Source organism: Zingiber officinale, chromosome 7A (genome assembly GCF_018446385.1).
Source record: "Zingiber officinale cultivar Zhangliang chromosome 7A, Zo_v1.1, whole genome shotgun sequence".
NCBI classification, from domain to species: domain Eukaryota; kingdom Viridiplantae; phylum Streptophyta; class Magnoliopsida; order Zingiberales; family Zingiberaceae; genus Zingiber; species Zingiber officinale.
In genome coordinates, this window is record NC_055998.1 from 108,925,638 (window position 1) to 108,948,574 (window position 22,937).

Consider the following 22,937-nt stretch of genomic DNA (forward strand, 5'->3'; position numbering starts at 1 on the left):
TCCCATACATCGAAACATAGGTATGATATAAACGATACCGAAACAATATCGTTTCAATTAAAGATCAAAACACTAACATGGTACGAGATTTTGAACCTTGCTCAATATAAATTCCTATAACTACAACAAACAAATTGGGACTCACAACACATAACTAAAACTCTAATTTCTTGACAATTCTAAAAGTGAGCAATCAAGGAAGCATATAAGCATGTGAATGGTTAAAAGAGGATATTATATGCAACTACAATCTACTATAGCACCACTCATAATAATAGGATAGAAAACCAACACAACAAAGATAAGGAAGATAAAATTTCTCAAGTTAAATTTATTGCCACTATTAAGATGATATATTGAATGTTGATATCATAAGAAGATATTGGTAATCTCATGTGAATTTTCTAAGAATCACAACATCCCGTCATGTGATTAGAACTGTGAGTGAATCAAATTATGGATCGTATACTTATTGTCACATAAACAAAACATAAATTGAAATTGAACATATTAGAACATAAGAAAACATCAACTAGAGTCTCAAGTAGTTTATGCGAATATTGTCCCAAGTGCGTGTATAAAACATAGAGATGATAAGATGAAAAGTCTTTATAAGAGTAGTACTATAATTATGCCCCAGTCGGTTTGATTTTCAGCTTAATGCATTATTAAAATCCATTAAAACAGCATGCTAATTTAGGCAATGTAAGCATGTTTTATTTTTCTTTTAGTTAAGCACGGTGCAACACTTCCTACTGATTCTATTAGCATGGATGAAACTTATTGTTTTGTGAGTGACCAAGTAGTTTAGAAAGTCGTGTGACATATGTCATAACAAAGCTCTACATATTTATCTTCTCATCCATCATGTCGGAGAGAATATGCTCGGTTATTTGCCTATTCTCAACTCCATGGTCACAAACAATGAACGATTACTTATAATCTAGTCAATCAAATTGCTTCATCCTATTGTAAATGTTTTAGTTTATTAGTTGCCATATCTTAGACTAATGAATTAGGTTAGGATTTGAAAACAAAGGGAGAAAAATTCAATTCGATATACTTGGGTAACATTATGTTATAGTCCCAAGTGCAGGATCCAGTAACAGGTCGAGATCCGGATCCGGACTTACTCATACAACACGTAAGGGGGAAGAGGGGGGAAAAACTAGTCCTACAGAGTCCAATTGCTCAATTTTTCTTCCTCTCTTTATTAATAATAACACTCCTTATATAAGGAGTCAAACATGACACGATTCAGGAAAGACCAACCCATAAAAGAAACAAGGAATCAAAAATAGAAAAGTTAATTAGGTCATTATTTGTTTCTACTAATTAGGCAATAGCTAATTTATTTCTACTATAGCAGTAGCTAATTAAGCAATAGTTAATTTTTTTCTACTAGTAGCTAATTCGTTTTATTTACTTCCGACTATAGTGGCGTCCAACAAAGGCGTCCACTTGACATTATTGTTGATGGACAAGGGGCGCACACGAAGTCTAAGGAGTTTAATTCTTCCTCTTGTTCCTCCACTTTTTCCTTCTATTGATTTCTCTTCCTCTTGTTCTACTTGGTCTTCCTCTTACACCAATGCAGCAGGTTGACTTGTGTCAAGCAAACCATAAACCAATACAGTTTGGGATTAGCATGAAATTGTATTGATCACTAACCAAAATAGACGATTTAAGCCTCAACATCAAAAAAAATATTTCTACGACCATTAAATGTTGCGTCATGAAAATGATTTTCATTTAAATAGACAAAATTAATTACAATATTTTGGTCCAATATTTATGCTCAAATCATAAAGGACGGGTTTCATTAATGTGCTGAAATACCAACTCATAGCGTTAGTGTCCAATTAGAGATGGAGGGAGACAGGAAATAAAGAAGAGTAAAAATAACAAAAGTCAGCTATATACCTAAGGCAAGAGGTAAAGTCCAAAATATCATTCTATGCTAAAGAATGATTGAAACTGTATGATATCGTCACCATGTTGTACTGACACAAGTCCTTCTTTAGCATGCATTGAAGCATTGTGAGATGAATGCATATAAGTAAATGAATTAAAAATAATTTTATTCATTTTTTACTTCAATCCATGGAAAGATGAATTCATAAGTATCTTATTCCACTTAATTTATTTACTAGAAGAAATAATTCATAGAGAATACATATCTAATTGAATTAACACTTTGAAAAAACAAAGCAAAAAAAGAATAGCAAACATAAATTCATCTCGGAAGTGTTGCCACAGGACAAGGTTTGTTGGGTGTAAGAACGATATGGTACTAATTAGTGTGATCGATATAGGTGGCAAAGGGGAGATTACTCTAGTTGATCAATATTGGATTTTGTTAATTATATGAATACGTTTCCACCATGACATTCAAATTTTAAACAATGCATCGAGCACCATGTTTAATATGCATATGAATACATTGTCTCATGAATATGAAAATCCAAATTTTTGTTCAGTCTTAACTAACATAATACAGCAAAGATCTCATACAGATCAAAACCACCATGCATACAAGCATAGTAGCTAATCTGATGGTTATCACTGTCTATAAAGTAAATCATATATTTATCTGATAATAATCAAACAATCAACAATGGGCAACAAATGAAGTTTAACCTTCCATCCTCCAATATTATTCTTTTACAACTAAATAAACCGTATCTGTAAACTACCTCTTATGCGTTTCTCAAGATCCATTAAGAATCCAGGTGACACAGTGGAAGAAAGAATGATGGTTGCTCCAGCAGGAAGAACTGCAAATTACAAACAAAAAAAAAATATTAGTTTTTGGAAGTACTTTTGGAAGCTTCATCCAAATCAGGAAGTAATTTGCAATTTGGTAATATTCTTTTTTCATGTCAAATAATTACCTGAAACAGAACCATCATTTCCATACAGCACATTTTCAGCTTGAGATTCATTAGCAACCATTACTATAAGCACCTCTGCATCTGAATGAGTACAAGTTGTGAGTCATACAACATTTCTTTTATTTCCATTTGAAAGGATCAATATCAGAAACAAACTATTAAGTCATATTGCATGACCAACATATCAACAACTTGAGATCTCAGAAAACCAAGAAATATAAAAAGTGGGTACTAGACTCTGTGCTACTTTGCTAATGGATTAATAAAGAAGTAAAAGTACTTTTTCGCTCGTTAATAAAAGAGTAGGTAAACATAGTAGTACGCATCACCTAATCATCATTGGTTGTTTCACATGGATTGAGTAATGGACGAGGGTCGTGCTCAACACAGTTTGCAGACCCGTTTCAGCATGAATGGATTAGCCAGGGACAAGGTCAGGTTGCACATTGAACTATTACTATTTTTAAAACTTTACTACATAAAATATAAATGTTTAAAATCTCATGTCTCTGGAGGTTCAGTATCAACGCAAAATGATACCATTTTGATATTGTATTATCTCGTGTCGGTACACTTTCATATTAATTTTATTTAGTTTATATAAAGTAATTAATTATTTTATTATAATTATTTTACTCAATGATTAACTAGATTGTAATTCATGTTTATTCTTCTATTTATATTAAATGATTAACTTGAATGTCTCATTAATGAGGGTTACAAATGTTTGCAACCAACTTTAGTCACTTGTAAATTATATACTTACTTTGTTTCACAATTATTTAAACTTATAAATTCCTCAACTTCTACAACAACGATCCGAGAATGAGCAATGAAAAAATGAAAAATCCCAGTCTTATGCAACACTAGAGCAATTTCATATTTGATCGAAGATGTAAAATATTATGCAGAGAATCAAATTTTTTTCAAAATATAAAGATCTAAAATATTATAATTTGGGTTTAGATTCGATTTTTAATTTCATAACTAAATTTTATTTAATTTGATAATTATAAAATTTATAAAAATACAAGAAAAAATTAAAACTCTGCATGAATTCAACTTAATCAAATTTGAAAATTTTAGATTGGAGACTTTTCTGATAAAATCATATTTAAATTTTAAAAATGTTTGCAGCTTTGGAATTGTGAAGAATTTTTTTTAAAAAAAAAAACGCACATTAATCTGATCCAATCAGTCAATGGACACCTATTACAAACATTGTATATTAAAATTAGTAAAAGAAAATTAAATAAAATATTTTCTCAACTTAATTAAATAAATTTATATTTAATTAAAACATCATGTCAAACCTCAACTACTCCTTGACACCCAAACCAAAGCCCCGAAAAAGCGTAGTGCAAGAAGAGAAGAAACTTGACATGATCTTGTCAAAATCTAGTTTTCCAATCACTTGCTTGCACTATCTCTTGATTTCTCTCAATGTCACAACCAAGGTTTAAAATTTCAATCTGTGCCGAGGTTTCGGTCTCAGACCGGAATGATACGATTTCGGTATCGTATCGTGTTGTGTCGATACAGTTTCGGTATTTTTTTATTTATATATAGTAATTATAAGATAAATATGTTTATGGTGTATATAAAAATAAGTTGTATATTGATTTATTATAAGTTCTCAATTATTGAATAATTTAATATTGTTAGAAAAAATAATTAAAAATAATTTTATTTGTATAGAATTAATATATCAATAATTCAAATTAAAATGGAACAATAATAATAATATAAATTAACTATTTATTCATTTAGTTAATTATTAATTAAATAATATATATTTTAAATAGTAAAAAATATTAAGTAAAAAAATTTAAAATAATAAAAATATATCAGAATATAAATATAATTTATTAGAATTTTTTTAAAAAAATTAAGAAATTTTTAGAATTTTTAGATTTTTTTACAAATTTTTCTTAAAGATTTTTTTTTATATGCACCTAAAATTCTTTGGTGTGCCCCTAATCCCCTTCTCCTATGTGCAATCAACCATAATTAGATTGACCTTAGTTAGATTAACTAAGATTTGTATTTTAATATTTAAGCAATATGTTTATTAATTATGTTAAGTCAGTTAAGGTTAATCAAATATTTAATTGTGTTGGTGCGGTTAGGATTGACGATCTAACTCAGGTTTTGATGAATGACAAAATAAGGTTAAGTTAGTTTCAATATGATCTAACACTTTGATGAAGTGTGCAGGAGAAGCCCAGCAAAGTCAACGGGCCGACCGGATAACTGACCCAAAGCCCAACTAGTCGACGACCGGATAGCTGGCTCGAAGCCCAGCTAGGTCGACGGGCCGACCGGATAGCTGGCACGAAACCCAGCTAGGTCGACGGGCCGACCGGATAGCAAGCACGAAGTCTAGCTAGGTCGACGAACTGACCTGATAGCTGGCACGAAGTTCAAACAGGCCGACGGGCTGACCGAATATCTGGCAGGGAAGTTAAGATAAGTCACTGGAGGGGAGTGACTTGGTGAGGATGCGTTCCCCGTTTGAGGGAACAGTCGAGAATCTAAGTTGAGATCGTGACTAGATTCCGGTCTCGGTAAGACAGAATCTAATTACTACTCTTTTACTATAATTGTGCTAACTTCTGTTTTGCAGGGTAGTTTAACTTTCATTTTGTCTCGGACTAACATTTTCTTGCAGAAAAAGGACTTTTTGGAGAAAGATGGTCCGAGCGCCTGGAAGGGATCCGGATGCCCGGAGTTGGTCCGGGGCGCTCGGAAGGGATCCGAGCGCCCGGAAGGCAAAATCTATCTCGTTGTAGATTTGGAGCTCGCTGATTGGCCGGACCTACGTCACGGTCTATGCGCTCGGAAGGGATCCGGGCGCCCGGAGCATGCCTATAAAAGAAAGCCTCCACGGAGCATAAAAACAAGAATGCTCCATTGCGCTTTGCTAGTGCGACGTTGTGAAGCCTCTTCGACAACCTGTGCTGAATTTTCTTTTCTCTATTGTCGGTATGCTTTGATTATTCTTGTACTTACATTTGTAACATCTTGTGAATTATTAGTGATTGCCCAACGAAAGCACTCAACGAGTGCGGGTCTTGGAGTAGGAGTCGACGAAGGCTCCGAACCAAGTAAAAACAATTTGTGTTAGCATTGTCATTCGTATTTCCGCTTCATATTTAATTTGAAATTTTAAATCGCTATTCACCCCCCCCCCCTCTAGCGAGCTCTACGATCTAACAAGTGGTATCAGAGCAGGTACCGCTCTGATTTGGTGCAGCCACCAATCAGACAAAGGATGTGAAGTTTTCTTTTCTTTTCGGTTTTCAGTTTTATGATATAATCCAAACCAGTATCATAACCTTTTTGGAAATTATTTTTTTTCTTTGCAAGTAACTGAACTGGTGCAACACCAATTCAGTTTTTATTTCATTTTTTAATTTAATCCCGCACTACTAATCAAAGACCAAGTCTTGGGATTCGTTTTCCTTTTCTCTCCTTGTGTGCAGAATCAATGTCTCAAATCAAAAGTTTTAGCACAGTTCGTCCACCTCTTTTCAACAATGACGACTTCCCCTACTGGAAGAAACGTATGGAGGTCTACTTGAAGACCGACTTTGACCAGTGGTTCAGCATCACCCGTGGCTACAAAGCGTCTGTTGACAACTCCAGAAATTCATTGGACCCGAAACAATGGAATCCGGACATGAAGAAGAAAGCCCAGACGGATTTCAAAGCACTCAACACACTGCAATGTGGGCTTACAAAGGAAGAACTGAACCGAGTGGGACCACACCAGAACGCAAAAGAACTATGTGACAAGCTCGTCAAACTTCACGAGGGAACAACGACGCCAAGGTAACCAAGCGAGACCTTTTAAATAAGTTATTTAATATTAAGATGCAGGAAGGAGAATCCACGAGTCAGCTTCACGCGAGGATCAAGGATATCCTCAACGGACTTCACGCTATCGGCCACCAAATGGATAACTGCGATTTAATCAGGTACGTTCTAAACGCGTTTCCTCGAAATGCATTGTGGGCATCCATCGTGGATGCCTACAAGATTTCGAAGAATCTTTTTAAATTAAAGTTAGATGAGCTGTTTTGTGAACTTGAGTTACACGAGCAAACTAACGCCCAAACCGAGAAAGATATCGCTTTGTTTGCTGGTTCTTCCAAGAAAAAGACAAAGAATACCTGGTGAACTTGGTAAGAAAGATGCTCACAAGGAAAAAGAAGAACTTCAGCAGAAAGGACCTGCAGAAAATCGACTCCACAACTGAACCAAGAAACGTGACCTGCTTCGGATGCAACAAGAAGGGCCACTACAAGAACGAGTGCCCAAAATTAAAGAAGGACAAGTCAAAGGCAACCAAGAAGAAGGCACTAAAAGCAACGTGGGACGATTCGTCTTCAGAAGAATCAGAAGCCGAAGAGCAAAGGCATCAAAGCAACCTCGCGCCGATGGCCCAGGAATCAGAATCGGAGGACGAATCAGAAGACGGGTCCGAACCCGAATCGAACCACGAGTCCGTACTCATTTTCGAAGGTCCCGAGGAGATATACCTTAGTTTAAATAAAACGTTTTTTAAAATTATTGCATGTTTAGATAGAAAGTTAACTGTAGTTGAAAAACAAAATAAAATGCTCCTTGAGGAGAACCAACACCTAAGGAACAAATTACAAATTCTAATCCAAATCAAGTTTTAACACTTGAGGAGGAAAATTCAACACTAAAAACTGAAATCATAAAACTAAAAGGGCTTTTAGAAAAATTTACAGCTAGATCAAAAAATTTATACCTTATCTTAAACAGTCAAAAGGTTGTTTACAATAAATCTGAACTTGGATACAAGTCAAATTCTAATAAATCATTTATATCTCTAATAACTCAAAATAAACCACAAATTAAAGCTTGGGTTCCGAAAGCGTGTCTAAATATGCAAGTAGGATTAAATCAATACTATGTACCTAAAAATAAAATATATTATGTGAAATCAATTAAACCAAAGCAAAAACCTAAATCAACTAAACCTAAACCTAAACCTAAACCAAACCATAGAAATAATTATAAAACCAACTTAAACCAAGATTATCATCAAGTCGATTACAATTATAAAAGTAATCGACATAAACCCAAAACTAAAATTTAACCCAGATCAATAATTCAGGGGGAGGCTCCAAACTAGTTGGCACCTCTAAAATTAACCTACCCGGTAGGATAATTAGGATTAGTTTAAAAAGGGACTCAGTTTAACTTGACGTATGATACTGGTGAAGTTTTGGATGATAGTAGGTTAGGGAAGCTCAGTCTATGCATGTCTAGGAAGATATGGCTTCGACCTGGTGCATTTGACTGAGTGGAACTAACTGAAGCTACCCTTTACGGATCCTAACTAGTTAGACCAATGTTTTGTACTAAGTTAAATGGATAGGACTATTTGGAAAATCTTGAAGGCATGGTTACTCTAATGATTCCTAAGTGACTCACTATAGCCCAGAAGTTTATCCAAAGAATGTCTATTTGTTGAACCCAAAGCTAAACCTGAATCTAACACAAAGTTAAACCAAACCCTGAAACTGAATCTAACTCATCTCACAAAAATTATAGGTTTCCCTGATTGAAAACTTAGATCGAGTGAGATGACCAAGGACTTCGAATCGAATCAAACCAAATTAAATTAAATCTAATTAAATTAAATCTAATTAAATTAAATCTAACTAAATTAAATCTAATTAAATTAAATTAAATTAAAATTGAAATTAAATAAATTAGAATTAAATTTAATTTAAAATTAAATTTAAAATTAAATTAAACTAAATTTAATTTAATCTAAAACTAAATTAAAAATTCAATTTCAAATTATTTTCAAAAAAAATAATTTAACTTAAAAATTATTTTAAAATTTTATTTATTTTAAAAATTATTAATTTAACTTTAAAAATTAATTTAACTTAAAAATTATTTTAAAAATTAATTTAACTTTTAAAAAATAATTTAACTTAAAAATCATTTTAAAAATTAATTTAACTTTTAAAAAATGATTTAACTTAAAAATCATTTTAAAAATTAATTTAACTTAAAAATTATTTTAAAAATTTTTAATTTAACTTTAAAAAAAATAATTTAACTTAAAAATCATTTTAAAAATTAATTTAACTTTTAAAAATTAATTTAACTTAAAAATTATTTTAATTTAACTTTAAAAATTAATTTAACTTAAAAATTATTTTAAAATTTTTTAATTTAACTTTAAAAAAAAAATTTAACTAAAAAATTATTAATTTAACTTTAAAAATTAATTTAACTTTTAAAAATTAATTTAACTTAAAAATTATTTTTTAAAAAAAAATTAATCTAACTTAAAAATTATTTTAAAGTTAATTTAACTTAAAAATCGTTTAAAAATCCTTACCTAAATAGCTAAACTTAAAATCATTTCAAGTAAAATTAAATTTAGAGGGTGTTTGGCTGAGCTTATAAGCTCTCTAAAAGAGCTTATAAGCTATTTTGGAGCTTATAAGCTCTTCAAATTTGTTTGGTAAAATTTTTTTCAAACAGCTTATAAGTTGTCAAAATAAGCTGTTTTGGAGCTTATAAGTTGTTTTTAAAAAAGTATGGAAGACCCTACTTTTTTAAAAAAGATCTTATTTTAATAATTTTTTTCTCTAAAATATCCTCATATAATTTCATAAATCCTCATCTTATTCTTCATAACTTTTTATAAGCCTAATATCTTTTTATCTCCGCCGACTTCTCTTCCAGTGTCGTGTCATCTTCTCCGTAAACGCCTCTTTCCAATTTTCTCTCCCCCAGTACAAAAATTCACTCAAAACACTCTATTAATAAAAAGCCCAAAACCCTTTATTAATAGTATTATACCTTTTTTGATAATTTTATTAATAAAAAGATCTTATAATACCAAACACATCAATACCTTTAAGTTGATTGTAATAAGTTTAACCAAACACTTTAACAACTTATTTTTAAAATATGACCTAACAACTTATAAGCTCCTAAAACAACTTATAAGTTGTACGAGCTTATAAGCTGTTTTTAATAAGTTTAGCCAAACGCCCTCTTAAACTCAAACTAATCTTAATTCCTATCTGTTGTAGAAAACCAAGTGGATCTTGGACAGTGGTTGCTCCAAACATATAACTGGGGGTCACACCAAATTCACTGAACTAACCTACAAAAGCTTAGGAACAGTTGCCTTTGGGAATAACGGTAAACTCAAGGTAATTGGTATAAGTAACATTGAACTTAGAACTGACTTTATTATTACAAAAGTATTACTCGTTGAAAATTTCAAGTATAATCTTCTTAGTATTAGTCAATTATGTGACACTGGATATAAGGTTAGGTAACCCTTCTATAAGTTTAAAAGGATTTAGACAAGACAACATCTATGCAATTAACCTAATCACTTCTTCAATTAAGTGTTACTTAACACAAAAAGAAGAAACCTGATTATGGCATAGAAGAATGTCACACACTAACTTCAGAAATATAAGTATTAATAATCTAGTTTATTAATGTCACACACTATCCTGATTGTGACAAGTATCGAGTTTCAATAATCTACCACCCAATGATATAAGATTTCAAGCCATGGTAATGTGCAAACATTGGAGTCAATTTCTATCTAAAGCATTAGCATGAGTGTATGTCAATTATAAACTAATGGTATATTTGTATTCATTCTTTTTTTTAGTTATAGGCTTAATGGTTGAATTATCAACTTCTTTTGAGAGCTATTCTTACCTTTTATTGTGTTATACTTATGTTGGGCATTGATCATTAGGCTTACTCACAACTAAGCAATATCTATTAATGGTTAGTTGATTTATTGATCGCAGGCATGTCTTGCCATTCAAAATACATTATCTCAAAGAAATATGGAAAATTGATTTCCTCAAATACTAGAATAAACAATATTAGGATAGTTATTATTCCTAACTTCTATTTCAGTTTTGCATATGATGCAGAAATCAAATCAGTAAGAACCTTTTGATACTTCCAATGGAGAGCCAGCAATGGCGCCCCCTAAATCAGCAAACCTGGATAATGTTGGCTTGTATACCTAATCACCACCAAAAGGTTACAATCAAATAGTAAGAAAGGATCATTAGATAGCGTGATCACACCTTGTAAGAACATAGCCAAAACTATAACTATTAGCTGATCCGAATGGTTGAGCAAGAACAAATAAACAAAGAGTTCCTAACATACATTAATTTTCAGTAGTATAAAACAACAATCTCTTAAATGAGTGGCTTAGGAGCAAGACAAATATTTTTGCATGTGACAAATTGATCCAAGAAACCGTAAATCCAAAAAAATCCATGTACCGAGTGGGTTTCAACTAGTTGTCTCCTAGATTACATGAAATGTTTGCCTATTAATTGATGTTGAATTTTCAGTGAATTTTTCAACGAAAACTTAAAATTACTACTGTAGAACTAAGAATATCCAGATAAACACGTGGTGTTATTAGTAAAGACAATAGAAAACTACAAGCATTTAGTGTAGCATTAATATATTAAAATTTTTAAAAAAAAGTTATATGGGCATATCCAAGGACGGCTCTAGATTTCATTGTTAAACAAGTTTAATCAATTAGATTTAGAAGATGTTAGAGGGAATGGGAGGGTTAAAAACAATATTAATTAGACAGATCAAGATGGCCTAGTATTACAAATAATGTGGCCTTAGAGCTTACTGGCCTTGCAACACTTGTAGCATCCATGATTCTTTGAACTGTTTCAATGATTAAATTCCACTGCACAGACACAAAATGACCCATAATAAATTTAATTCGAACCAATTCCTACCAGCATAGTCTCCAAATGGAAACTTATGATAGTATCTACTAAAAATAAAGATCATCATCTGGCGCTAATTTTGTCAATTAAGATGAATGAGGTCCAATCAGCTAAAAGGTGGGGTTTTTTGTTAAGGATGGATTTACTAATCTTTTATTGGCAGCAGGTTCCCATATCGCACCTCAATATTGCATAAGCCACCCTTTTTAACAATTCATTAAAAATAGAATTGAAGCATTTGCCATTAATGACAACTCTTGTGACTTTCCTCTTTTTATTCCACTTTTAAAGGGAAACATTATGATAAATATCATTTCTAAGCACAACCATTTATTGAAATGTTGTTTCTGGTTCAAAATCAAACATTTCAGATGTATTGTCTCGATTATCAAATTGAATTAAAAAAAATATATATCAAGAAAAAGAAGTAAAAAAGATAATATCAACAGAATCCTTACATCATAAGCAATAACTTGAAAGTTTGATCTTAACAAATGAGCTGCCATACCGAATCCCATTGCTCCAAGGCCTACAAAACCAATTTTATCCACAACCTTCGATTTTTTAACAATTTTATTAGCAATTTGCTCTGGGTTATATGGCTCCTTATTAGCTGCCTCACTGACATCCACTCCAAAAGTTTTTTCCCACATCTGTGAAAAATAGAAAATTAGGTTTCTTGAACAAATGAATGTTAATACCAGGCTTATGAGCATCATATGTTATGCATCAAGCTAGAATAGAAGTTCAACTAAGAAACATGAAGAATAGGGAAACCTTCCATGGTCCGGCAGAACAATCATCTATATATGTAGCAGAATATCCTACAAAATAGAAGAATTGAAAAAGGTAAACCAATATACATAAGGCATAAAGAAATAAAGTTAATTTGCAGTGTACCATGTATAGATGATTGATGAGCCACAGATAGTAATGGAAGAGGAAAAGTCACTGATTTCGCCATCCCCATCACAAGCCCCTGTATTTGTATGAGAGAATCAAATTAGAAATGCTTATTTTCTATCCTAATAGATGTTGGAGCGGAAAGAACTAGCTAATCAAACCTATGTTTTGATTTTGGCAAAGGTTCAAAGTTAAGCTTATTTGTGGTCTAACAAGCTTACCTGAGTGTGCAGGCAAGACCTAATTGAGGCTAGGCAACAAAGTCCTAGTCAAGGGATTGGGCACGAAGTCCTGGTCGAGAGGATTGGGCACGAAGTCCTGGTCTGGGCAAAAGACTTGACAGATCAAGAACATCAGGCAGAAGTCCTGGGATCGCATACATCAGGCAGAAGTCTAGGCGGGTCGAAGATCAGACGTCTAGCAGAAGTCCCGGAGGTCAAGATCGGAGACTGAGCAAAAGTTCAAATAGGTGTTTGGCAAAGGTAAATTCTCCTGAGAGGAGTAGGTGAGAACGCGCTCCCCGTCAAGGGAATAGTAGACGTCGGTTCAACCTAGGATTTCACGAGAATTCTGTAAGTCAGAATAGGGCAATCTCGAGACTGTCAAACTAAGTTAAAATGCTATATTTTGCCTTTTGGGGTAACTCTGCGGTGCAAAAAATCGAAGTTGGAAGTTGGCCAGAAAAGGGACTTCTAAATGTCTGGGAAGGGTCCAAGCGCCCGGATGTTCAGGCGCCCGGACTAGCCCGAACCCAACCACTCCAGCAAATGAGTTGGGCTCTGATTGGCCAGCACACTTCAGCGTCCAAGAGCCAGAGCGGTCTAGATGCCTGGGTGAGGATAAAAGTTGTCTGATGAAGTTTTGTTGAGGGGACGCCACGTTAGCCTGATGGGGGCACCCGGGATCGGTCCAGGCGCCTGGAAAAGGCTATAAAAAGGGCTTCGACCAGCAGCTTCAGAACACAATTCTCTACGACTTCTGTACTTGCGTGCTACTCTAAAAAACTCTCCACGACGTCCGAACGTTGATTTGACAACCAACACCAAACTCTCCGAAGGGAAGCTTTGGCGCAACGATAAAGTTGTTGCCATGTGACCAAAAGGTCACAGGTTCGAATCCTAGAAACAGCCTCTTGCAAAAAACAAGGTAAGATTGAGTACAATGGATCCTTCCCCGAGACCCCGCATGGCGGGAGCTTCATGCACCGGGCTGCCCTTTTATTTACTTTGTAATTCAGATTTCATTTAAATTCTTCAAGCTATTAGTGAATTACCCAACGTAAACACTCAACGAGTGTAGGCCTTGGAGTAGGAGTTGTCACAGGCTCCAAACAAGTAAAAGAAAAGTGTTAGCCTTGTTTTTCTTCTTCTTTATTTTAATTCTGCTGCATATCTCTCGAGTCTTATGAAAAAAGTCACGAGCGCTATCACCCCCCCCCCCCCTAAGGATGTTTCTTGATCCTACAATAGAAAGAAAGCGAGCAGAAGAAACAACAACTACAAACAATGGCATTCAAGTCTGGAAATTTTGCAACCATTAGACTATATATATAGATAGTATTTAGATATATATTCCTTTTGAACTTTTCAAATCAAAAAAAGAAAATGATTAAAACAGGGTATTAACCATACGAACTACCTAAAGATGCATATGCAAGAAAAATAAGTTTAGACACATTATGAGCTTGCAATAGGCTAGAGTGATCATTACCCAAGAAATTGAAATGTTTATTACATCCATTTAAATAATTTCTTGAAGAAACCTTGAAGTCTATTTGTGGAGCATATTTTGACATTACTAACTCTAAATAAAGATTTAAAATTTTGAATTGTGCCAAAGTTTTAGCCTTAAAATGGAGCAATACGATTTTAGTACCATATTGTACCATGTCGATACAATTTTGATACTTTTTATTTTTAAATATAAATATATTAAATGAAAATTTATTTTTGTTAATGTTTAACTATTATAATGTCCATTATTAATTAAATATTTCACATGTTGATTGCGTTGATATTGTGATAAAAAAATTATTCATTTTTGATGATGTAATTTTATTTGAAATGAATAGATATTTTTATGTAATTACTATTAGATTAGGCAAATAATTTAAAATTCTATTATTAGATTAATTTAATTTTATTTGTTATATGTAATTATAAATATAAAAGCAGATGAAAAAATAAAAAGATCCAAAAAAATTAAATTTTGAGAATTGAAACATCATATTTAGGTTTAAATTACATTTTAAATTTTATAATTAAATTGATTTAATTATATAATTATAAAAAAAATTTAAAAAAATATATATGAAATTTGATTTGGGGTCAACTGAATTAAATTTGAAATGTTCATATTTACGATTTTTTTGATAAAATCACATTTAAATTTAAAAATATAGATTTCTTAAAATCAAAAGTTATAAAACTTAGAACACAAAAAATGATATTAAATACCAAATTTTATTTTATTTAAATTTTGCATTTGAATTATTTTTTTAAAAAAATAGATATCTAATTAAGCTAAAAAATATTAGTATTTTGAGTTTTATAGTGTAAAAGTAAGTTTAAGTTGAATAAAATTCATCATATAGATATGGTGATTAAAATCAAGACGGTTCAAATCATACCCAATTTGAATTTATTTTATCTATTTAAAATAAAACCAAAGTTATATCTAGGATAGGCTGGTTCAACATATTTAATTAGGCTAGTTGTATTTTTATGAGGTTAAAAATTATTTCATTATGTTATTTGTTTATTTTTCTTTCTTTCTATTCTCATTCCCAATTCCTACAGCCTCAAAACTCACAAGCCTCACATGCCTTTATAAACTGCGATCACACGAGCTACCTATCATCATTGTCAGTAATCATTTGCTACCACATGAAGCCCCAGCCACACCCAACGCTTGTAACAACACTAGCCATGAAACTCTATTTCTCTAGTAACATGCTTTCTCTCCTCCTTCGATGTTTCTTTATTTTACTTTTTCCTTCTCTTGCCAACTTTAGTGTCAATACTGGTGCCAAGAGTTTCGCATACTAGTCAACAAATAGACAATAAATTTCATCTATGTCAATCGGCATGGCTTAGCACTTCAAACATTGCCCTAAACCCCATAAAATGAGTATTTGATAAACAAGGCGTCTTTGGCTTCAAAAAGTTGGGTAGAAAAATGGATGTTTCTTTTATAGCAAAATTTACAAACAAAAGGATCACTAAGGCATTTAAATGATTCAGGTGACATTACCACTAGCCTCCTCATGTCAGTTCTTCATTAACGTCAACATTATTTAGAACATAAATTGAAATCAAAAGATAGTATAACAAACTAAACGTTATCATGCAAATGCAAGATCCAAAAAAGATGAAAAAATGATTAACAATGTAGTTAATTTCACTCAAGCTAGGGCTATTCTGGAAAAGTGGAGGGTGAAGGGAAGCCTTCAGATTACACGCTTATTGCACTCTAGCACCTGCATCCCAGATTGGGTTGGTGAGTTTCATTTTGTTTTTATGAAAGGAAGGAATACAAATGATTACTACATGTGTGCCATGTCAATATTATCAACTAGTTTGAATCAAGACACCATCTTATTCTTGCTCAAGCACAGAAAAGAGTCCAAATTGAAGGGATGGCTAAGAAGTGCTGCACTCCAGGCTTCCATATACTTTAGTACACAGATGATACTTTTTTTTACAAAGGCAGATGTGAGGTCCATTCTTAATTTGCATATACTAACTGCAGCTTTCACAGTCTTCAACAATTTGAAACTCAACTTGAGCCCTCTTTGGCTTGTGTCAGTTGAGTCAAGGACTAGGGACTGCTGCTTCCTGAGCTGCTCAAATGCTCTCTAGTTGATCTTCCTATCTAGTATCTTGCCAATGGTTACGGCAGTTCCAACTTTGTCCTTCGGCAAGATCTTATATTGAACAGCTGCTCAAACGGTAGGATCTAATTTGGGGCAGATCAATTGTGTTTCCCTGTTTATAGGAAGACCCTTCTGTTTGCTGATCCAGTCTGTCTCACACTGTGTTCTGTTATAGTTTTGTTATTTTGTAGGACTCTCTGTGTTTGTGTTAAACCTTAAAGGCAGTCCGGTGCAAAAGCTCCCGCCAATGCGAGATCTGGGGAAGGATCTATTGTACGCAACTTTACCCTCTCTTACAAGAGGCTATTTTCCCTACACAAATTCATGATCAACAAGTGACATGGCAACAATTTTACCATTACGTGCTAAGGCTCCCCTTCATTATATTATTAGAGTGAACTACACTAATTCACTCAAATCATTTTTCAAAAAAAAACAAAAAAAAAAATCAAATGTTATGCTCTTAATGATAGCGATTCTCAGTTATACACTAGTAGAATAATTGGATCAAAAAATATGATCAGGATTATTGATTGTTAAGATAAAGTAATGCAAAGACATTAAACTGGTTGAAACCCTTACAATGTCATTCTCCAAATTTTTCAAATACTGCGTCAGAGTCTGGTCGACACTCAACAATCTGGGGATTATATCTACAAAGATCCTGCAGATAAAAATTATCAATTATATAAGTACAAATTAACCAACAACACATGGTTGTTATAAAACATGTCACCCCATCCCTAAAATATATTAATTTTTTCCCGACATATGCATGCAAAAAAGAAACATTATCCAAACTGAATGAATAAAACATCATTTATGATCCAAGTTCTTCTCTAGCAACTAATGCCCAACACTCCTTCAAAAATAGAAATTGATAAATAGCAATCACAAATTAAACTTTCTATCTTTGGATGGAAGCATTATACAATTAATAATTGCATCTCTTAAATAATATGGTCTCACGCATATTTTGACAAATAAACCACAAATGCCTACTGATGTGTGTATTTCATATAGGTTTTATCATACTTTGACGCATGTCTCATCCCATTTCATATTCATATATTTCATATTATCGTCTCTTTATGCTTCATTTTGATACTTTCATATTCCGGAGAACTGCTTTTGTGTATTTCTTTTGATAGGATGCGAAAAGGAGCGAAAATGGAGATTAAAGATCAGTGGTTGAAGTTCATAGGCCTGCCATGAGTGCTTGTGCCAGCCCACACGAGCCGTGCTCCAATCGGCAGAACCCGACACGGGCGCCCATGCCTGCTGACATGACCTGTGGCCAACGCTCCACTATAGTCGCCAAACCCAACACGGGCGTCCGTGCCCGCCGTCATGACCCATGTCAAGGCACTCGCCCTTTGCCTATAAAAGGTTGATTTCAACCCCTAGGAAGGAAATCTAGATTGGGTGCTGCCCAAGGGCCCCAAGAAGGCTTCAGAGGATGATCTAGAGGGGATCCATCGCCATCTACGCTGTAAATTGAGATCAGGAGCATCCGAAGGAGAAATCTTTTAACAAGACTAAGGGGGCATTTGGTACGCGCGTTTTCCATTTTCATTTTCTGGAAAACGCGTTTTCCAGAAAATGAAAATGGAAAACGCGCGTACCAAACGCCCCCTAAGCTTCTTCTCTTGTTTTCTAAATTTCTGAACTCAAATATGAATTGTAATCATTCTAACTTGATCTTTGGTTGTAACTCCATTTCTATGGAGTAGATTTTGAATTTTAGAACTAAGATTAGCCCTTTGTTATACAAGCACCTTTTCTTTGACCTATAAATGTTTGAATGTCCTTATTTGATGAGATGATTTATGGTCCAGATCTACTGTGTAAACACGATATCGATGCCAAAAGCACAAGATTTGTATCCCACGAGGATTTGGGAATGAACCGAAAGAAGAACTCAATCCTCCGATTAGTGGAAAACTGGGACACGAAGAGTCAGCTACAAAAGTAGATCGGTATTCCACGAGGAGTCATAGACTATCATAGAGCTTAATGGATTAATTCCAATTCATCGTCACATAGTAGTAGAGGGTTACTAGGAGGCTGTGGGATCTCGTGGTAGGGTCACCTTATGAAAGTGATCCCTAAGCTTAGCTACTCTGAAAGTAGACAATGATTTGGAGTTGATACATATAGTTCCAAAAGTTTACATTAGATATCATAGGATAGTCTACCTATTTGAATCACCATTGAGGATAGGAAATCAACATAGATTGTGTTTACTATGCCTTCACCGATTGAATTCACCTAGATCTCTCTCTCACTCTTCTGCCTTCTTTCTATCTTTTTAATTGAATCTCTTCTCTCACTCCTTTCCTCACCCCCTTCATTGGATTTTCTAGTTCTTGACACTCAACACCCATGATTAGTCTAAACAGTTGAATTTGTTTAGTAAACTAGTAAGATATCTTTTATTACTTGACGACATCTCCGTGCACTTGCGAATTTATCCACATCACCTACCTAATAAACAAATAAATAGAATCTTCAATTGCAACATGAGATTCAAGGTTTTTTTATGTTTGCATACTATGCACAAAGCTTAATTTCAGGGAATCATAAATCACTCAATTATAGCCTAACAATTACCTAAGTTGTAAGCGCTCAACGTTTGAGTACGATGAGGCTTTCTTGTAAGCACTCAACATTTGAGTAGGATAAGGTTGATCTCATCTTCTCTCAGTAAAGGAATAGCAGTGGTGCCACTGTTTACAATGTTGAGCTATATAGATCAAAATTGAGCGAAATTTTTCGTTCCACGTGTTGACCAACACATGAAAAGCTAAGAATCACAATGAGCATGACTTAACATCTTCCTTTGCAACTTCATCATGAGAGAATTCCTTTGTCATCGTCTTTTGCAAGAAGCTCCAACTTTTAATAGTACATCTGGTTGTTCATGTTGGCTACTCTGCGTTGAACCCTTCTTCTTGGCACTGAAGTCCTAGCTTCTTGCTACACCGACACTAGCTTGTGTCAAGATTCATGTTTCTCCAAGGTCAGCTCATATGATGTTTCTCCACTCCAAGTTTCCTGGTCTCTTACTCCTCTTTTTCCTCTAACATTAACGATGCCTAGATTCTTCCACCCCTCCTTCCCTTTTTCTTCTTCTACGCACCTCTAATATTGAGGACACCGACAACACATCTACAACCCTCATCAGGAATAAGAAATTGACAAGAAGGAATAAGATATTGTGTCGTGTTAGTCGACATGAATAGAATTTATAGTTTCACTCGTCATCCGACACCAAAATGGTCAGCACTCTCAAAGTCCCGACAAAGCAGCGACCTCGCGGAGGCTTGAGAGAGGCCTCACCAGGCTGCGAGGCCGTCGCAACCTCGCAGAGACCGACATGACATCCCAATGTCCTCATGGCAACCTCATGAAGACCTACACGAGGTTGTGGAGGCTGTATTGACCTTGTGGCATCCTCCACAAGGTCACGAGGTTGTTGCGCTAATGCCCAATCGTGACCTTGCAACGGCAGACAGCTAGAAACAATTGTCGCGAAGAAAAAAAAATCTCCATGGAAAAGGAGAAAAAAAATGATTATATTTTTTTCTTGTTTATTTCCTTTCTTCTTTTTCCCTTTTTTAATTTTGTCATAGTTAATTCCTTTCCTTCTCTTAATTTTTTTCCTTTATTCATCAAGGATTAAAAAAAACTCTTTAGGAAAGGAGATAGACTGCTAGAAAAGATTAAAAAATAAATATAATATAATTTTTAGCCTTATAAAATTTTAAGCCCGCCATGGCGGATCCCAAACTCGAATGAGAAAAGGTGAGGGTTGTATTAGGTTGATGCAGCCAAGGCAAATCTTCCAAAAAAAAGGCAAACGAAATGAATAAAGAACAAAAATTTTTAACAAGCAAAACAAGAGATAGATTCAAACCCACCAATAGTTTTTTGTTCAAACTATACTGGTTTTCAAGACCGGAGCTATCAACCAATCAACCATCTCTCCCAAAGTTTATTTCGATTTTATTCCTACAAATGGAATATGACTATATGATACACTTACTATCCATAGAAACATCTTAGACACAAATCTATCAAACTATTGTGCTAATGGTAGATTGTTCCCAGAAGGAACGCGTTGCAGCGTCCGACTGTAGCATCTTGGCAAGGAACATCTCCATAAGAACTCAGGTATAGTGTTAAATATGAAAGAGTTCTCACACCATAGGTTGGATGAGAACAAATATTATAGTAAAACTAGTAGTCTAACGTCTCAACAAGGAGAGCTACATCGGTGTAGTATTAAATATGTAAGAGTTCGCATTGCGGAATTCAACTGTAACGCAACAAATATAGCTACATTTTTTAGAACTTCGGTGTAATGTTAAATATGCAAGAGTTCTCATAAACATAAGTTGGATAAAAATAAATATTATAGGAAAACTAATGGTCTAAGATTTAAAACATGGAACATGTAACATAGAAATACTCGTAAAACAATAGAGGTAGTAGATACGATTAGGAGAAGAATTAGTATTTTGTGTGTATAAGAGACAAAATGGGTAGGAGAGAAGGCAAAGATAATAGAGAACTCGAGTTTTAAGTTATAGTACACAAGGAGGAGTAAAATAAGAAATGGAGTAAGTATTATTGTAGATAGTTCGAAGTTGTACGAGTAGTTAGAAGGGAAATAGGATTATAACTCACATTGTAGTGGCGAAATAAACTATTAACGTAATTAACATATATATATATATGTATCTCAAGTAGAATTAGATGAAGACGCCAAATCTAAGTTTTGGGATGACCTAGAACATTCCGCCAAACAAAATGATTTAATATGAGGAGATCTAAATGGGCATGTTGGAGTGAAAAATAAGGAATATGATACGGTGCATGGAGGTTATGGGTTTGGAACAAGAAATAAAGTAAAAAACTATATTGGATTTTATGATAACATATGGTCTTATACTAGCTAATATGTTTTTTAAGAAAAGAAAAAAAAACACTTGGTCAAGTTCAAAAGTGGGAATAATAAATTGTAAATTAATTTTCTTATGGTTAGGAAAAAAGATAAAAAGATTTTCAAAGATTGTAAAGTCATCCTTGAAGAAAATTTAACTACCCAACATAGGTTAGTAGTGTTGGATATACACCTCAAGTATAGTATCAATAGATTAAAAAAATATGTACGACTCTAAGAATTAAGTGGTGGAAGTTAAAGGATGGGAAGAAAAACACATTTAAGGAAAGGGTTGGAATATAAATATTTTTAATCTATTGATGATGTGGGATGTGCACCACCAAATAAAGAATATTGGTAGTGGAATGAAAAAGTACAAGAAAAAGTGAAAGAAAAACGAAAGCCTTTAAGGCATTATATACTTGTAAAAATGAGAAAAACATATATATATATATATATATATATATATATATATATATATATATATATATATATATACTAGCCAAGAAAGAGACTAAGCGGTAATGAAACAAAAAAAAATGAAACTTTTGAATGCTTATTTTGAAAAGTAGATATAAAAGAAAGGGAAAGAGACATTTACAAAATAGCTAAAGCGAGAGAGAAGAAGAAAAGAAATCTTATTTAAATAAAATATATTAAAGATGAATGCAATAGGGTATTAGTAAATGATGAGAAAATAAAAGAGTAATGGAATAGGTATTTTTATTAACTTTTCAATGAAGATTTAGGCGACCAACTAACTTAGGTAATTTAAGTAAGTCAAATAAGTATATAAATTTAAATTTTTATCGTATAATTTAAATTTCAAAAGTAGGGCAAGCTTTAAATGGGATGCAAAATGAAAAGTAGTTTGACCAAATGATATTCTAATAGAGGTCTGGAAGTGCCTAGGGAAACAAAGTATTAGATGGCTTACAAAATTATTTAACTTGATATTGAAAATAAAAAATATCTGATTAATGAAGGGTAAGTACGTTCCCTTATATAAGACCAAAGGCGACGTACAAAATTGTGCAAATTATAAGGGTATTAAACTAATGAGTCATACCATGAAATTTTGGGAAAGAGTAATAAAAAAAATTAAGAAAGGAGATCACGATGACCGAAAATCAATTTGGATTCATACTTGGAAGGTCGACAATAGAAGTCATACATCTTCTCAAGCAACTAATTGAAAAGTATCGAGAGAAAAAATATCTACACATGGTAGTAGATCTAGAAAAAACATATATATTTAAATGCAAGATCGCATACCTAATCAATATATTTAAAGATTGAATCTAAAGCTCCATCTTAAATATAACTCAATAATAAGCATTTAGCAATCAAATATTAATAAAAATAGTTTTTAATTAATATATTTTATATTTAAAAATGAACCAAAATTGTATTGACATGACATGATAAGATATCAAAATCATATCGTTTCAGTCAAAAATCACAACTCTAGCACGGCTCAAAATTTTAAACCTTGATTAACGGTTCAACTC

At 33.2% G+C, this 22,937-nt stretch overlaps 1 protein-coding gene across 3 annotated transcripts in view; it reads right to left on the reverse strand.

The window, feature by feature from the left end:
- The window catches only part of LOC122001977, a 110,218-nt gene that overhangs the window by 75,815 nt on the left and 11,466 nt on the right, over positions 1 to 22,937 (reverse strand). For all 3 annotated transcript variants that reach the window (XM_042556976.1, XM_042556977.1, XM_042556975.1), the window contains exons 9-15: positions 17,061 to 17,142; positions 12,602 to 12,680; positions 12,479 to 12,525; positions 12,160 to 12,354; positions 10,884 to 10,959; positions 2,895 to 2,975; positions 2,697 to 2,777 (exon numbers count right to left, since the gene is read on the reverse strand). In XM_042556976.1, the coding sequence (XP_042412910.1) occupies positions 2,697 to 2,777; positions 2,895 to 2,975; positions 10,884 to 10,959; positions 12,160 to 12,354; positions 12,479 to 12,525; positions 12,602 to 12,680; positions 17,061 to 17,142 (641 nt within the window). The remainder of the gene's footprint in view (positions 1 to 2,696; positions 2,778 to 2,894; positions 2,976 to 10,883; positions 10,960 to 12,159; positions 12,355 to 12,478; positions 12,526 to 12,601; positions 12,681 to 17,060; positions 17,143 to 22,937) is intronic.